The sequence below is a fragment of the Pan paniscus genome, chromosome 7 (assembly GCF_029289425.2).
Source record: "Pan paniscus chromosome 7, NHGRI_mPanPan1-v2.0_pri, whole genome shotgun sequence".
Classification (NCBI taxonomy): domain Eukaryota; kingdom Metazoa; phylum Chordata; class Mammalia; order Primates; family Hominidae; genus Pan; species Pan paniscus.
The window spans coordinates 160,822,317-160,837,757 of record NC_073256.2 but is presented as its reverse complement, the minus strand read 5'-3'; the positions used below and the strand labels follow the sequence as shown (position 1 = coordinate 160,837,757).

The window sequence follows — 15,441 nt, the reverse complement described above, 5'->3', positions numbered from 1 at the left end:
CTGCAACTTCCTGCCTGAGGGCTTTTCTCAGTGCTTAGGGGTGCTGGCCTATGCCCGGGGCTTGCTGGAAGTGCAGTTGGCAGAGGTGGGGCGGCAAGGATGGCCCCTGAAAACCAGAGCAAACCCACTCGGAACTGTGTCCTGTGCTCTCCCAGAGGCCTCCAGGAGGCCTAGTCCAGGGGCCCCGGCTCTCACCTGCTCTCCAACACGTGTACTTCCCTACTCCCTTACCTGTGCTTCCTGAGTCCACCTCCCGGATAAAATACCTGCAGGAAGAGCCTGCTTTGGAGGGAGCCGTACTCCACACTGGCCACCGGTGGCCACTTGCCGTGCCCTTGTACACAGAGCTCCCTCTCGGCCTGGGGGCCTTCGTCCATTCTGCTACCGCGGCCACATCCGCTCAATTTTCCAGACTCAGCCTCTGGGATCTCACGTCACCCCAGACTCACGGACCCCGACATGGCGCATCCTGCACCCCACGGGTGTGGCCTGGCGGCCCTCCTCCTCCCAAGCACTATGTTGAGGCTGAGTGGAGACTCTCGCTAGCAATGTGCAGGCTGCTAAGCAGATGCGACCCGGTGACAGCTTGCACCTCAGGCCTTGCTCCTTGAGCTCCTTGCTCCATGAGCTTTTCTCAAAATACGATCCTCTTTATCTTCAGAGTCGCAAAAGCGCTGCAGGGACTGGCGAGACTCCACCACGTCGCGGAAGCCAACAGCACGTCGGCCCAGGAACGCCCCTCCACCCCGGCCGCCTCCCACCCACCTCCTGGGTGCCCGTCAGCACCGCGGCCCACGGAGCGCGCGAGCCCAGGGGCCCAACCGAGCGCAGCCACCAGACGCCCCGCGTGGCCACCGCGTGGGCCTCTCCCGCGCCCGCGCAGCCCGCCCCCTTCCCGGCAGCACCCGCGGCGTCAAGGCAGGCACGTGGCGGCGGCTGCGCATGCGCGGGCTCGGGTCTTCCCAGCGTCTCCGCGCAGGCCTCGGGGAAGCGGGGTCCGGTGGAGCCGTGGTGCAGTGGCACCGCGTGGGTCCTGGAAGAGCGGCAGAGGAGGTGGGACTCGGCCTGAGGGCGCAGGGCCACCAGGAGGGAGGGGTCAGGCGGTGCCCTCAGTGGCCCTCTTCCTGTGGGTGACCCAGGTCGCGCTGTTGGTGACGACCTCCCACATCCCTCGCCGCACCGCGACTCCTCCGTGTACCTCCCCCTCCGCGCACTACGCCACCAACGTGTCCCCTCCTCCTCCGCGCGCTCCTCCTCTGTGTCCCCCCTCCATGTGCTTCACCCCTCAGTGTTTCCTCCATCTCCATGGGCTCTCCTTTTGTGTCCCCCCTCCAGGCCCCCTTGCTCTCTTCCCCCTTCGCTTACCCCTCCCCGTCCTGTCCCCTGGCTGCCCCACCCCTCCTCATCGCTCCCTTGGCTCCTGACTTTCTGCTTGGGCCCTGCACCTGGCCAGCGGTGCCGGTCTGGCTGCCTAGGAAAAGGGTCTGGAAACGGCCGTCGCTGATGGGATTCCGCTCTGTCTCCTGCCCCAGAGTGACGGCTTTGGATGCGCTTTGCCCAGGGCCTTTCTTCATGGAGTTGGCCTTTTCCCTGCCCTTCTCTTCTCCTGGCGTGGTGACCTGCCTCCCTTCTCCTGGATCGCTTTGCTGGCGGCCACCTTGTAACACCTCAGGTTTGCAGCTGCTTTTTTTACTTTTGGTCTGGCGCATCTAAAGCCATAAGCTCCCAGCTAAAACCCAAGAACAGGCTATTTTCAGGGGAGTCTCTATGCAGCATTCAAAATAGTCTACTTAAGGGCCGGTGCGGTGGCTCACACCTATAATCCCAGCGCTTTGGGAGACTGAGGCAGGAGGATCGTTTGAGCTCAGGGTTTGAGACCAGCCTGGGCAACATAGTGAGACCGTGTCTCTAAAAAAAAAAAAACAAAAACAAAAAAAACGCTTTACTTAATAGTGATTTAAAAAACATGAACATGATGGCATATCACACCCAGGAATATGCTCCAGACCGGCCAATGGAAACTTTCTAGTGAGCCTGGAGCCTGGTTGCATAGTAATGGGGTCAGGAATAAGCACCATCCTTTGGTGGTTGGAGCCAACAGAGGCTCGTGGCCGGTTGCCTCTCCTGCCCTCTCAGCTGCTGCTGTGTTTTCGGTGTCACTCCAGCCGCAGGTGCAGCAGTGTCCCTGCTGCCTGGGTCCAGGCTCACCTCTGTGGAACGGTCCTGCTGCTCACCCCAGGGCCCTGGAGACGTGTGTGTTTTCTTGCAGGTGGGGACACTCAGTTGCAGATAGGTGATGGGAGACAGTCGGGGCCCAATTTGAAGCAGTTGCCAGTGGATGATAAAGTTGCTCTCAAGAGGTAGCAAATACTTTTGGGAAGCAGTGGCCTTTGCATGTTTATGATGATGGATTTTGTTGCTGGGGGTGCTTCACCTGCTTGCCCAGCTCTTGTAACATTCGGGTCTAACCTCATCACTACAATGGTAGAGAATGGGGTGGAAGGAGCTGTCTGGGCTGTAGGTCCTGTCTGAACCACAGCCCAGGATCAGAACAGGGGAGGAATGGGAGGGGCGTGATGTCACTGCTTTCCTGTGAAGTTTATGTTTCTTCCTGTAAAAAACATCATTTTGGCACTGGTGTTGCCGTTTCTTCTTTGGAGTTACAGGAGCGTATTTCTTTGATTAAAGGAAGAGAGAGAGTACTGGGCAGATAAGGCTGGAAAATGCAAAGAAGCTCAAAGTGAAGAAGCCAAAGCAGAAAAATCAGGGAAGACAGGGCGAAGACCAGGTTCCAGCCTTTTATTTACTGTGAATGTTTCATTTTTATTTATTTATATTATTACTTTTGTGTAGAGACAGAGTCTTGCTGTGTCACCCAGGTGGGAGTGCAGTGGTGATCATAGTTTACTATAACCTCAAACCCTTGGGCCCAAGTGATCCTCTGCCTCAGCCTCTCCAGTAGCTGAGACCACAGGCATGTGCTACCATGCCCAGCTAATTTTTTTTGAGACGGAGTTTTGCTCCTGTCACCCAGGCTGGAGTGCAATGGTGCAATCTTGGCTCACTGCAACCTCTGCCTCCCAGTTTCTAGCGATTCTCCTGCCTCAGCCTCCTGAGTAGCCGAGACTACAGTTGTGTGCCACCACACCCGGCTAATTTTGTATTTTTAGTAGATACGGGATTTCACCATGTTGGCCAGGCTGGTCTAGAACTCCTGACCTCAGGTGATCCGCCTGCTTCAGCCTCCTAAAGTGCTGGGATTACAGGCGTGAGCCACCGCACTTGGCCTAATGTTTTTATTTTTATTTTTGTAGAAACAAGGCCTGACTATGTTGCTCTGACTGATCTTGGACTCCTTGCCCCAAGCAGTCCCTGCCTCAGCCTCCCAAAGTGCTGGGATTACAGACGTGAATCACCACGCCTGGCCTTAATGTTTCATTTTTAAACTCACAATCTTCAACATGTTCAATATGTTGTATTCTTAATTTTTGTTTTTACTCTCGAACTTTTTTTTTTTTTTTTGAGACAAGGTCTCACTCTGTCGCCCAGGAGTGCAGTGGTGATCATAGCTAACTGCAGCCTCAACCTCTTGGGCCCAAGTGATCCTCCCACCTCAGCCTCCTGAGTAGCTGGACTACTGGTGTGCACCATCGTGCTGGCTAATTCTTCTTTTTAATTTTTGTAGAGATGGGATCTCCCTATCTCCCTATGTTGCCCAGGCTAGTCTAGAACTCCTAGGCTCAAGAGATCCTCCTGCCTCAGCCTCCCAAAGTACTGGGATTACAAGTGTAAGCCACCGCGCTCAGCCTCATGAAGCTTTTTTTTTTTTTTTTTTGAGATGGAGTCTCGCTCTGTCGCCCAGGCTGAAGTGCAGTGGCACTATCTTGGCTCACTGCAAGCTCTGCCTCTCGGGTTCATACCATTCTGCCTCAGCCTCCCGAGTAGCTAGGACTACAGGCGCCCGCCACCACACCCGTCTAATTTTTTCTATTTTTTAGTAGAGATGGGGTTTCACTGTGTTAGCCAGGATGGTCTTGATCTCCTGATCTTGTGATCCACCCTCCTCGGCCTCCCGAAGTGCTGGGATTACAGGCGTGAGCCACTGCATGTGGCCTTTTTTTTTTTTTTTTTTTTTTTGAGACAGAGTCTCACTCTGTTGCCCAGGCTGGAGTTCAGTGGCGCGATCTCAGCTCACCACAACTTCTGCCTCCTGGGTTCAATCTGTTCTCCTGCCTCAGCCTCCCGAGTAGCTGGGACTACAGGTGCACACCACCATGACTGGCTAATTTTAGTATTTTTAGTAGAGGCGGGGTTTCACTATGTTGGCCAGGCTGGTCTCAAACTCCTGACCTTGTGATCCGCCCGCCTCAGCCTCCCATAGTGCTGGGATTACAGGCGTGAGCCACTGCGCCTGGATGAACCTTTTTTAAATGGGTATTTTACAAGTATAAAAATCTTTTTTGATCATTTACTTAGATAAATTTAAAAATATGTACTTTGTGTTCACACAAGGTGCATTTATGTCAAATTTCAGGAGGGTTGGATCTGTTGCCAGCGTGCTACCTGGGTCGTGTGTGGGATGTAGAAGGAGCTGGAGTTAGGTGTGGGGACTGCACGCTTGTCCATCCTGGGAGGGTTGGTTACTGGTTACCTGGAATCCCTTGACGGCTGCTGCCAGGCTTTGGTTGAACTGTAATGGCAGCAGCCGTGGGCCGGGGAGTGAGTGGCCTGGGCCTGGCCGGCCCCATTCTCAGAGTTGTGTCTGTCTGCCCGCTGGCCACATGCAGGATGCTGTGGTGGGGTTCATCCTAGTGTTTTCACAGAAGTTCTGTTTATTATGACATGGAAATGTCCTCAACGTAACCCTGTTCTCTTGTGACTTATAGCAGTGCTTGAGGGAAGAAAATAAATTCTCCATTTCAAAAGAAAATCCAGGGCAGGACAATCTTACTGTTGGGTAAGGTTTGTTCCCTTTATCCCTTTTCTAAGAGCGAGGTGAAATGGGGCAGTGAGGGAATGGGGGGAGCGAGGGCATGGGGTGAGATCAGCTTTCGTCCTGAGAGCCTGGCCTTTGCAGTGGAATTGGGACCTGCCTCCTGTTCTTTTTCCAGTCTTTGTTTCCGCTTGAGCGGAGTTGGGAATCCACAGGACTGTGGAGCAGGTTCGTAATGCGAGCCGCCTCTGACAGGTGCAGAAGTCCGGCTCTTGCACATTCGTGTCGGGGGCCCAGATGTAACAAGGGGGTCTGGCATCTCCCTCATGTGCCAGGGGCCCTTTCTGTTTGTTTTTGTTTTAGATAAATGATCTTGTCAGATTGTTACTGTGGTTAACAACCAGTGTGACCACATCTTTTTCAAAGATTAGAACCAAGAAAAAGTTGAAAGGCATTAGGCCTGCAGTCCTCACTCACCTTTCTCTCCCTCTGCTCTCTTCTCTCCTGCTTTCTTGTGTCAGATAATCATGTAAATAGCTTTCTGTGTCCCGCAGAACAAAGAAAAGAGCCCGATGGAAAAACGGTTAGCTTTTGCTTTTGAGAAATGTGGTACCTCCATGGCTTGATGGCAGGCTGCGTGCATCCATTCGCGGCGAGTAGAATCTAAGGTAGGATGAGTCCGTTTGAGCTAATTGTGTCGTTTTAAGTAAGGTTTCCATAGATGAACTAAGCACCTGGCCTTGGAACGCAGGAGCTGTTTAATGCGGTGTTTGCTCTGCGTCCTGTCAAATCGTGTTTGCTGGTTTCCAGTACCTGCCCTCTGGTGAGGAGCTGGGCCGTCCCCGGTTGTGTCTGCCATGTGCCGCTTCCGCGCTCTCCTGCCATCCCGGCTGTGAGCTGGGAATGTAATTCTAAGTAGGCAGGCGGTGCACGGGCCACACCTCCCAGGCTGCTGAATCTGTTCAAATGAAGCCAGAAATGGAGACTTTTATGGTGAAATATCCCAAGCGTTAAATGTTGCTGCAACTTCACAAAATTGCGTGGCTGTTTTCTGTACGTCACTTTCCTTTTTTTCTTTTCTTTTTGTTCTGTTTTTGTCTTTTTCACTTTTTGTCCCTTTTTTTTCCTGTCCTTAAGTGTGGTCTGACCACGCAGCAGCCCCGGACTTGCTCTGGACCTGTTCTGGTTCTGGGAGCTGCCCAATTCTCAGTTTGCTCAGTTAAACTTTGTTAAATTTAATTTATCTAAAGTTTTTCTTATTTTTTTTTTGAAATGGAGTTTCACTCTTGCTGCCCAGGCTGGAGTGCAATGGCACTATCTCGGCTCACCGCAACCTCCGCCTCCCAGGTTCAAGCGATTCTCCTGCCTCAGCCTCCCTAGTAGCTGGAATTACAGGCACCCGCCACCACGCCTGGCTAATTTTGTATTTTTAGTAGAGACGGGGTTTCTCCATGTTGGTCAGGCTGGTCTCAAACTCCCGACCTCAGGTGATCCGCCTGCCTGGGCCTCCCAAAGTGCTGGGATTACAGGCGTGAGCCACCACGCCCGGCTAACGTTTTTCTTTTAATGTTCCCATTCTCCATTCCCCCAGCCCCTGGCAACCACTAATCTACTTTCTATTTCCATGGATTTGCTTATTCTGGATATTTCCTGTAAACAGAATCCTGCAGTATTTTTCCTTTTGTGCCTGGCTTCTTTCATGTCAGGTGTTTTCAAGATCCATCCACACTGTGCTGGTTAACACTTCATTCCCTTTCACAGCTGAAAACACCCTGCTGCATGTATATCTGGGATTCGCTGATCCGTTCATCTGTTGATGTACATTTGGGTTGTTTCTACCGTCGGGCTATTGTGAATAATGAGGCTACAAGTATTTCTTTATAAGTATTTGTCTGAATACCTCTTTGCAGTGCTTTCCGGTATGTAGCTAGAAGTGGAATTTCTGGCTCCTGTGGTAATTTCATGTTGAATTTACTGAAGAACCAACAGACTTTTTTTTTTTTTTTTTTTTGAGATGGAGTCTCTCTTTGTTGCCCAGGCTGGAGTGCAGTGGCGCGATCTCGGCTCACTGCAACCTCTGCCTCCTGGATTCAAGCGATCCTCCTGCCTCAGCCTCCCGAGTAGCTGGGATTACAGGCACCCGCCACCACGCCTGGCTAATTTTTGTATTTTTAGTAGAGACGAGGTTTCACCATGTTGGCCAGGCTGGTCTCAAACTCCTGACCTCAAGTGATCCCAAAGTGTTGGTTCAGGCATGAGCCACCATGTCCGGCCCCAATAAACTTATTTAAAGCAGCATTACCGTTTTACATTCCCACCAGCATTGTACAAGGAATCCAGTTTTTACACATTCTTGCCAACACTTATTTTCTGTCTTTTTCATTATGGCCATTCTGGTTGATGTAAAGTGGTAACTCAGTGTAACTCACTGTAGATTTGATTTGCATTTCCCTAGTGATTAGTGATACCAAGCATCTTTTCATGTGTTTATTGGCCATTTGTATCTCATCTTTGAAGAAATGTTTATTTACAATCTTTATCTTTTTTTTTTTTTTTAAAAGAGACAGGGTCTCACTTTGTTGCCCAGGCTGGAGTGCAGTGACACCGTCATAGCTCACTGCAGCCTTGAACTCCTGGGCTCAAGCCACCCTCCCACTTCAGCCTCCTGAGTAGCTGGGAATACAGGTGTGCGTCACCACGCCCAGCTAATTTTTTAAATTTTTGGTAGAGATGGGGTCTCCCCATTTTGCCTAGGCTGGTCTCAAACTTGTGGGCTCAAGTGATCCTCCCACTTTGGCTTCTCAAAGTGCTGGGATTACAGGTGTGAGCCACCCCGCCTGGCCCTTTACCTAGTTTTAATTGGATTATTTGTTTTTTATCGTTGAGTTGTAAGAGTGTTTTGTATATTCCAGATACTAGACCCCTATCTGTGGATTGTCTTTTTGCTTTCTTGATGGTGTCTTTTGAAGCACAAAAGTTTTCAGTTGATCTCTTTTACCTGAGTTCAATTTATGTGTTTTATCTTTGATTGTTTGTGCTTTGCCTGTGTGTGTTTTTAAAAACCATTATCTGCCTATGATCCCAGCACTTTGGGAGGCTGAGGCAGGAGGATCACTTGAGGCCAGGAGATTGAGACCAGGCTTAGCATTGAAGTGAGACCGTGACTTGACGAAAAATTTAAAAATCAGCTGGACATTGTGGTGAGCACATGTAGTCCCAGCTATGGTAAGCTGAGGTGGAAGGATTGCTGGAGCCTGGGAGTTCAAGGCTGCAGTGAACTATGATTGTGCCACTTTACTGCAGCCTGTGTGACAGAGTGAGACCTGGCCTAAACCAACCAACCAACCCAAAAACCATGATCTAATTCAGGGTCATAAAGATTTATACCTATGTTTTTTTCTAAGAGTTTTATAGCTTTGGCTCTTACATTTAGGTCTTTGATCCACTTTGAGTTAACATTTGCATTTGATGTGAGGAAGAGGCCTAACTTCATTCTATGCATGTGGACAGTCCGCACCCCTTGTTGAAAAGACTGTTCTTTCCCCATTGAGTGGTCTGACATCCTTGTTGAAATCAGTTGCCCACAGGCGTGTGGGTTTATTTCCGGACTCTGAGTGAACCCACCGGTCTCTGCGTGTCCTTCTGACAGTGCCCCGCTGTCTTCATCACTGTAGCCCTGAAGTTTTGAAATCAGGAAGTATGAATCCTCTAATTTGTTCTTCTTTTTAAAAGACTGTTTGACCCTGGGTCAAACAATCTGGGTCCTTTGTGTTTCCTTGTGAATTTTAGGATCAGGTTGTCAATTTCTGCAAAAACACTAGCTGGAATTTTGATGGGGATTGCATTGAGTTTTTTGATCCGTTTGGAGAGTATTGCTGTCTTTTATTTATTTTGAGACAGAGTTTCACTCTTGTTGCCCAGGCTGCAGTGCAATGGCACAGTCGTGGCTCACCACAACCTCCACCTCCCGGGTTCAAGCGATTCTCCTGCCTCAGCCTCCTGAGTAGCTGGGATTACAGCATGTGCCACCACACTCAGCTAATTTTGTATTTTTAATAGAGAGGGGGTTTCTCCATGTTGGTCAGGCTGGTCTCGAACTCCTGACCTCAGGTGATCCACCCGCCTCGGCCTCCCGAAGTGCTGGGATTACAGGCATGAGCCACTACACCTGGCCGAGTATTGCTGTCTTAACCATATGAAGTCATCTAGTCCATGAACACAGGATAGCTGTTCATTTATTTAGGGTGTCTTTAATTTCTTCTGGCAATGTTTTACAGTTTTCAGAGTATAAGCTTTGTATCTCTTGTTAAATTTATTGCTCAGTATTTTACTTTTTTGATGCTATTGTAAATGGAATTGTTTTACTTTCCTTTTCTTTTTTTCTTTTTTTTTCTTTTTTGAGACTGGGTCTCACTCTGTCCCCCAGACTGGAGTGCGGTGGCATGATCTTGGCTCACCACAAGCTCCGCCTTCCAGGCTCAAGTGATTCTCCTGCCTTTGCCTCAGCCTCCCGAGTAGCTGGGATTACAGGCATGCACCACTATTGCCAGGCTAATTTTTGTATTTTTAGTAGAGACAGGGTTTCGCCATGTTGGCCGGGCTGGTCTTGAACTCCTGACCTCAGGTGATCCACCCACCTTGGCCTCCCAAAGTGCTGGGATTACAGGCCTGAGCCACCGCACCTGGCCAAGAAAAAGTTTTTATGACACTTGTTGAAGATGGTAAGGCAGACTTTTCCAGGAGAGGCCGCTGTAATGGGGTTTTGCAGTAGGGGAGAGAGATTGAGCTCAACTCCAAATACAACAAAGATGTGGGGATGTACAGCCAAGAAGCAGAGTTGGAAAGTTACCATGAGGAGACATCGGGGGTAGGGGTTCTTGCTGAAGGCAGGCCAGGGTGATGAGCTGTAGAGGCTGAGGGAGGAGGAATTTAACCCGATGATGAAGGCGATCAGATACCAAGGTGGGCGTTTTCACTGAAGCGACCAGCGGGAGTCTCGCTGAAACTGGACTAAGCAGGTCAAGGACTAAGCCAAGGTCAGGGCCTGGTCGAAGAGGAGGACCCAGGAGCCAGACTCAGGTGTGGTCGAGGACAGTCTCTGTCGGTGGGGAGTGCTTATAATTCTGCATGTGCTTGAAATTTTCCAAAATAGGAAGTTTTCTAAAAATTTAAATTGAAGTAGATTGCAGTAAAAATAAAAAGAGAACCAAAAAGTCTATTCAGATGCATTGGACTTTGTTTCAATTCTGATTTACAGAAAGATTTTTTAAATGATGAGACAATTAGGGAATTTGAGCACTCCGTGGATATTCGATAATAAGGAATTTGTTTTTTGAAGTGTGATAGTGGCCTGGGTGCGGTGGCTCACGCCTGTAATCCCAGCACTTTGGGAGGCCTAGGCAGGCGGATCACTTGAGGTCAGGAGTTCGAGGCCAGCCTGGCCAACATGGCGAAACCCCGTCTCTACTAAAAATACAAAAATTAGCCAGGCGTGGTGGCAGGCGCCTGTAATCCCAGCTACTCAGGAGGCTGAGGCAGGAGAATCACTTGAACCTGGGAGATGGAGGTTGCAGTGAGCTGAGACCGTGCCACTGAACTCCAACCTGCATGACAGAACGAGACTCAGTCTTAAAATAATAAAAGAAAAGAAAAGCGAAAAGAGAGAAAGAGTGATGGTGTATAGTGGTTGTGTTCTTTAATTGTTTTGGTGGAGAGCGTGATGAATTTGCCTATCATCCTTGCACAGTGGCCATGCGAATCTTCTCTGTATTGTTTCACTTTTAGCGTATGTGCTGCCGAAGTGGGCACGTGGTTGTGGTCTTCAACAGAAGAGTTTGCATCTTTGGACATAATTGGAAATGTTTGTGGGTGAAACGATGTGCTGTCTTGGAGTTGCTTCAGAATAACCCAGTGGGGAGAGAAGAGGGTGGGCACTCAATGGAAGGAGATGGGATGTGAGCTGATAAGTTTTGAATTGGTGTAATGGGGTTGTGGGAGTGTATTAATACTTGTCAGACTCAAATGAAAATACACAGATGAGGCCCAGCACGGTGGCTCGTGCGTGTAATCCCAGCACTTTAGGAGGCTGAGGTGGGCAGATCAATTGAGGTCAGGAGTTCGAGACCAGCCTGGCCAACATGGCGAAACCCGGTCTCTACTAAAAATACAAAAATTAGCTGGGCGTGATGGTGTGCGCCTGTAGTTCCAGCTACTCGGGAGGCTGAGGCAGAAGAATTACTTGAACCCACGAGGCAGAGGTTGCAGTGAGCCGAAATCATGCCATTGCACTCCAACCTGGGTGACAGAGCAAGACTCCGTCTCAACAGAAAAAAAAAAAAAGTGTACAGATGAATCTCTAAACAAAATGTTTTATTTGGAAAAACAGAATTGCAATTCAGGCATACACACAGACCAGAGTGGTCTTTGGTCCCAAGAACGAAGAGCATGCTGGGGGGTTTATTGGAAAGAGAAATGTTACCTATTGTTTTGAAAGAAAACACATTGGCACTAGTGAAGTTTTGGGGAGCTGGCAAGCTCAGATTGGTGAAAGACACAGTAGGTAAACCTAGTCTTTGGGTCAGGTAGGTTGTTCCAGCAGCCATTAGGTACACCCGGTTGTAAGGTTGCAGCAGGTCATTTCAGCAGCTAGACTTGCAGGGGGCAGGGGGGTGGAGGGGGGCTCTGGGAGCAGGTGCCGTGTGCCTGAGAGCTTTTCCTGGGTCCCTCGACTCTGATTTGCTTGGGTGTGGTAGGAAAAGCTCAATTTGTATAATGAGTTTTCGTAAGCCGTTCTCTCTCTGTTTGTGTGTGCTTGAGATTTTCTCTAACGAAACATTAAACAGAAGAGGCTCGTGGCCCGCCTGTTGGCCTCTGGTGGGTAGTTTTGTGGTGAGGAGCTGAGAACCTGCCTGCTGAGGAGAGGCTCCTCAGGTGATTTGGCTGCTGCCCTGGAGACCGTGGTTCTGCCCTCTAAGCCAGCTAACGAACATTCTGTGCAGGCGATAAGCAACGCCTGGTCATAGTTCACAGTTCTGTAGGTCAGATGCTCAAGTGGGTTTGGCAGGATTCTCAGCTTAGGGTGAGTTGGGGTGTGCTGAGTCGGGGTGCGCTGGCCAGGCTGGGCTCCTGCCTCAAGGCACCAGGCTCCTGGGAGTTGGGTCAGTCCCTGTAGCTGTGGGACCAAGGGCCGTTTTCTTGCTGGCTGTCAGCTGGGGTCCGTTCTCCATGCCCCTCCATTTGGCCCTTCATCCTCACAGCCTGCAGAGGCACCTGAATCCAGTCTCTGACTCTCCCTGTCACCACCTGGAGGAAACTGCTTTTCAGCGGCGCATGGGGCTAGATCAGGCCCACCTGGAGGGCCCCCAACCCCCCTACCCCCCAGCTGTCAGTGAGTACAAGAGTGACACAGGATGAAATATGCTGGTCTTCTTAGGACCCTCCTGCCACACCCCTGCAGGGCACCCCTTTACATGGCAGGATTAACAGGCTACACAGCTGGGCTTGTGGGGAAGGTCGGTGGGGGGTGTCTGTCAGGTGAGTGTGGGACAGAAGGGCCACAGGGTCACATGGAGTCCTGAGCCGTAGCTGCGGCTCAGGGCATGAAGTCCTGGGCCCTCTCAAAGCCGTGACTGGGTTTTCTGTCAATTCTCTTGTTGCCCCAGGTGGTCTCATGGCCTTACCACCCCTTGTGCTGTCCTCAGTGTGGACATTTTCTTGTGATTTTCTCACATGTCTGCTGCTCACTATTTGTGACAATGACTGAGGGACTTTGGAGCAGGGAGCTGGTGGGAGTATCTCTGGATGGGGCGGGCCTGGGTTTACCAGTGGGCTTTGTCCTGACTGGGGCCTCTCCAGGGTGGTAGGGCTTAGGGGGCAGGACTTTCCAACTCCAGGAACTCCACTCTTAGCACAGAAGGAGGCCCTGGGTGGAGGTCCCCTCTGGCTTGCAAGGCTGCTGTGGGATGCGGAGGCCCTGGTCAGGCCCCACATCTCCTGGGCACCCTCCATGGCAGCCACCCCTCCTCACCCTCCTCAGCGTGGGGAGACCCCTGGCTGCTGTAGCTGCGTCACAGAGGAGCCTGCTGAGCTCCAGGTACCCGTCCTCACCTCGGTGCCTGAGCTTTGAGGCCTGGCCTGCTGTGGGGCTCAAAGCGGTGGTCCCGCCCAGCCCACCTTGGACTGAGGGTGGCTCTGCCCTCTCTCCCATTGTGCTTTATAAAGTTCCTGGATTGTTTCAACTCTTCCCCGCTGGCTGGCTGGCTGGCTGGCTGGCTGGCTGGCTGGCTGGCTGGCTGCCTGGCTGCCTGGCTGCCTGCCTGCCTGCCTGCCTGCCTGCCTGCCTGCCTGCCTGCCTGCCTGCCTGCTGTGGTTTCAATGTTCCTTCTAAAACTCAGGTTGCAATTTAGTTGCCATTTGTAATACTTAATACTAAATAGTAACTACTTTTAAGAGATGAGGCCTGGCCAGGCACGCCTATAATTCTAGCACTTTGGGAGGCCGAGGCAGGTGGATCACTGGAGGTCAGGAGTTCAAGACCAGCCTGGCCAACATATAGTGAAACCCCGTCTCTACTAAAAAATACAAAAATTAGCCGGGTGCGGTGGCTCATGCCTGTAATCCCAGCACTCTGGGAGGCCAAGGCGGGCGGATCACGAGGTCAGGAGATCAAGACCATCCTGGCTAACATGGTGAAACCCTGTCTCTACTAAAAATACAAAAAAGTTTGTTGGGCATGGTGGCGGGCGCCTGTAGTCCCAGCTACTTGGGAGGCTGAGGCAGTAGAACGGCGTGAACCCAGGAGGCAGAACTTGCAGTGAGCAGAGATCGCGCCACTGCACCCCAGCCTGGGCGACAGAGCGAGACCCCGTCTCAAAAACAAAACAAAACAAAAATTAGCCGGGTGTGGTGGCGTATGCCTGTAATCCCAGCTGCTTGGGAGACTGAGGCAGGAGAATTGCTTGAACCTGGGAGGCGGAGGTTGCAGTGAGCCAAGATCACACCACTGCACTCCAGCCTGTCCACAGAGTGAGACTCCATCTCTCTAAATAAATAAATAAATAAATAAATAAATAAAGAAGTGAGGCTTTTGAAAAGTGATTTGGCTCTACCCTCATGAATGGACAATGTTGTTATCTTGAGAGTAGATTTCTTACCATGGGAGTTGGTTCCTGATCAAAATCGTGGTGATTTTGCTTAGTGTCCTCCCTCTGCCCTGTGCGCTAGTCCATCTTCTGCCCCTGGGGTAATGCAGCAAGAAGGTCCTTGCCGGATGCAGCTTCTTGATTTTGGCCTTCCCAGCCTCTGGTGAGCCAGATAAATTTGTGTTCTTTATAAATTGCCCAGTCTGTGCTATTTGTTACAGCAGCAGAAAATGGACTAAAATACATCCCCCTTCCTTCTCTTTTTCTCTTTTTTAAGATGAGGTCTTGCTGTGTTGCCCAGGCTGGCTTCCAGTTCCCGGGCTCTAGTGATCCTCCCATTTCAGCCTCCCGAGTAGCTGGGACTACAAGCATGCTGCTATACCCAGCACAGCCCCCTTTCTTATTCTCTTGTGCTGTTTTGTTTGTTTAAAATATATCTTTTTTTAAAAAATCAGTTTGTGAGATCTTGGCAAGGGAAAGCAAATTTGAGGGGCAATGCCTGGTCCAAGAACTAAGTTTCTGGGTGTCTCAGTATCCCATTAGTTGGGTGGTAAAAGTGCTCTATGAAGATAACCCCTTTGGGTGTTCTGTTCCTGCACTGCCTGTGAGGAGTTTGGAGCAGCCTCATATTTAGGAACCTGGCATTTCCTCCTCACTCCTGAGCTTCAGGAGGCCTGGTATTGCCTTCGGAGCTGTTCTGGAGGTGAAACAAACCCTGGCCAAGAGCCAGAAGAGCTTCCCATTCTCCTGGGCTCTGGAGTCACACAGGAGCACTTTGTGAGAAGTGAACTTTACAGACACATTATCTACACGTGATAAACTGTACTCGTTGACAGTGACCATTGGATGAGTTTTGGCAGAAGTGTCCCTCTGCAAAGCCACTGCCACACTCAGAATACAGACATGTCCACACACACTCGACCATCACCCCTGCCCCCGGCATCTCCCTGGTGATGATTTCTGCAGGTGTTTCCTGCGGATGTGCTGATAGGGCAGAATCAGACCCTCCACAGTCTACCCCATCACCAGTGGGTTGTTAGATAACGGTTTGTTTGAAAAGCAGTGCAATAATAAATGCTTTGTGGGACTTCAATTTAGAAAAAGTGTCAATGATTTGGATTTTGCCATTTTACTGATGTCTGACTTCATCAGTATAGTTTAAGTGTGAATTACTTTATCTCTTCTCTGTGTTCTGGTACTATGTAATGTATTCTTCTATAGTTTATGAAAGCCCTGAGTTGGCGCTAAACTTTTCTACTACATTAATGCAAGCCTTATCTGTATTTTAATTTAAAACAGTGAAAAACTCTCTGCTGAAGTGCCAGCCAGAGGTGTGGGAGTATAGCCCGAGAGGCCCTGTTCCACGTG

The 15,441-nt window shown here is 50.3% G+C and overlaps 1 protein-coding gene and 1 non-coding gene across 3 annotated transcripts in view; one reads left to right on the top strand and one right to left on the bottom strand.

Annotated features, from left to right (window-relative positions):
* Window positions 1-905: 905 nt before the first annotated feature.
* The window catches only part of TOP1MT (DNA topoisomerase I mitochondrial), a 57,429-nt gene continuing 42,893 nt past the window's right edge, over window positions 906-15,441 (top strand). Inside the window, exons 1-2 of one of the 2 annotated variants that reach the window (XM_063606955.1) lie at window positions 913-1,053; window positions 1,533-1,672. In XM_063606955.1, coding sequence (XP_063463025.1) covers window positions 1,573-1,672 — 100 coding nt within the window. In that variant the 5' untranslated portion in view covers window positions 913-1,053; window positions 1,533-1,572. Of the gene's footprint in view, window positions 1,054-1,532; window positions 1,673-15,441 lie in introns of both variants that reach the window. The other variant, XM_055117059.2, reaches the window with a different exon arrangement.
* LOC112440727 (U6 spliceosomal RNA) lies at window positions 10,635-10,741 on the bottom strand. Its single transcript, XR_003028746.1, has one exon. It is a non-coding gene; the product is annotated as a U6 spliceosomal RNA (small nuclear RNA).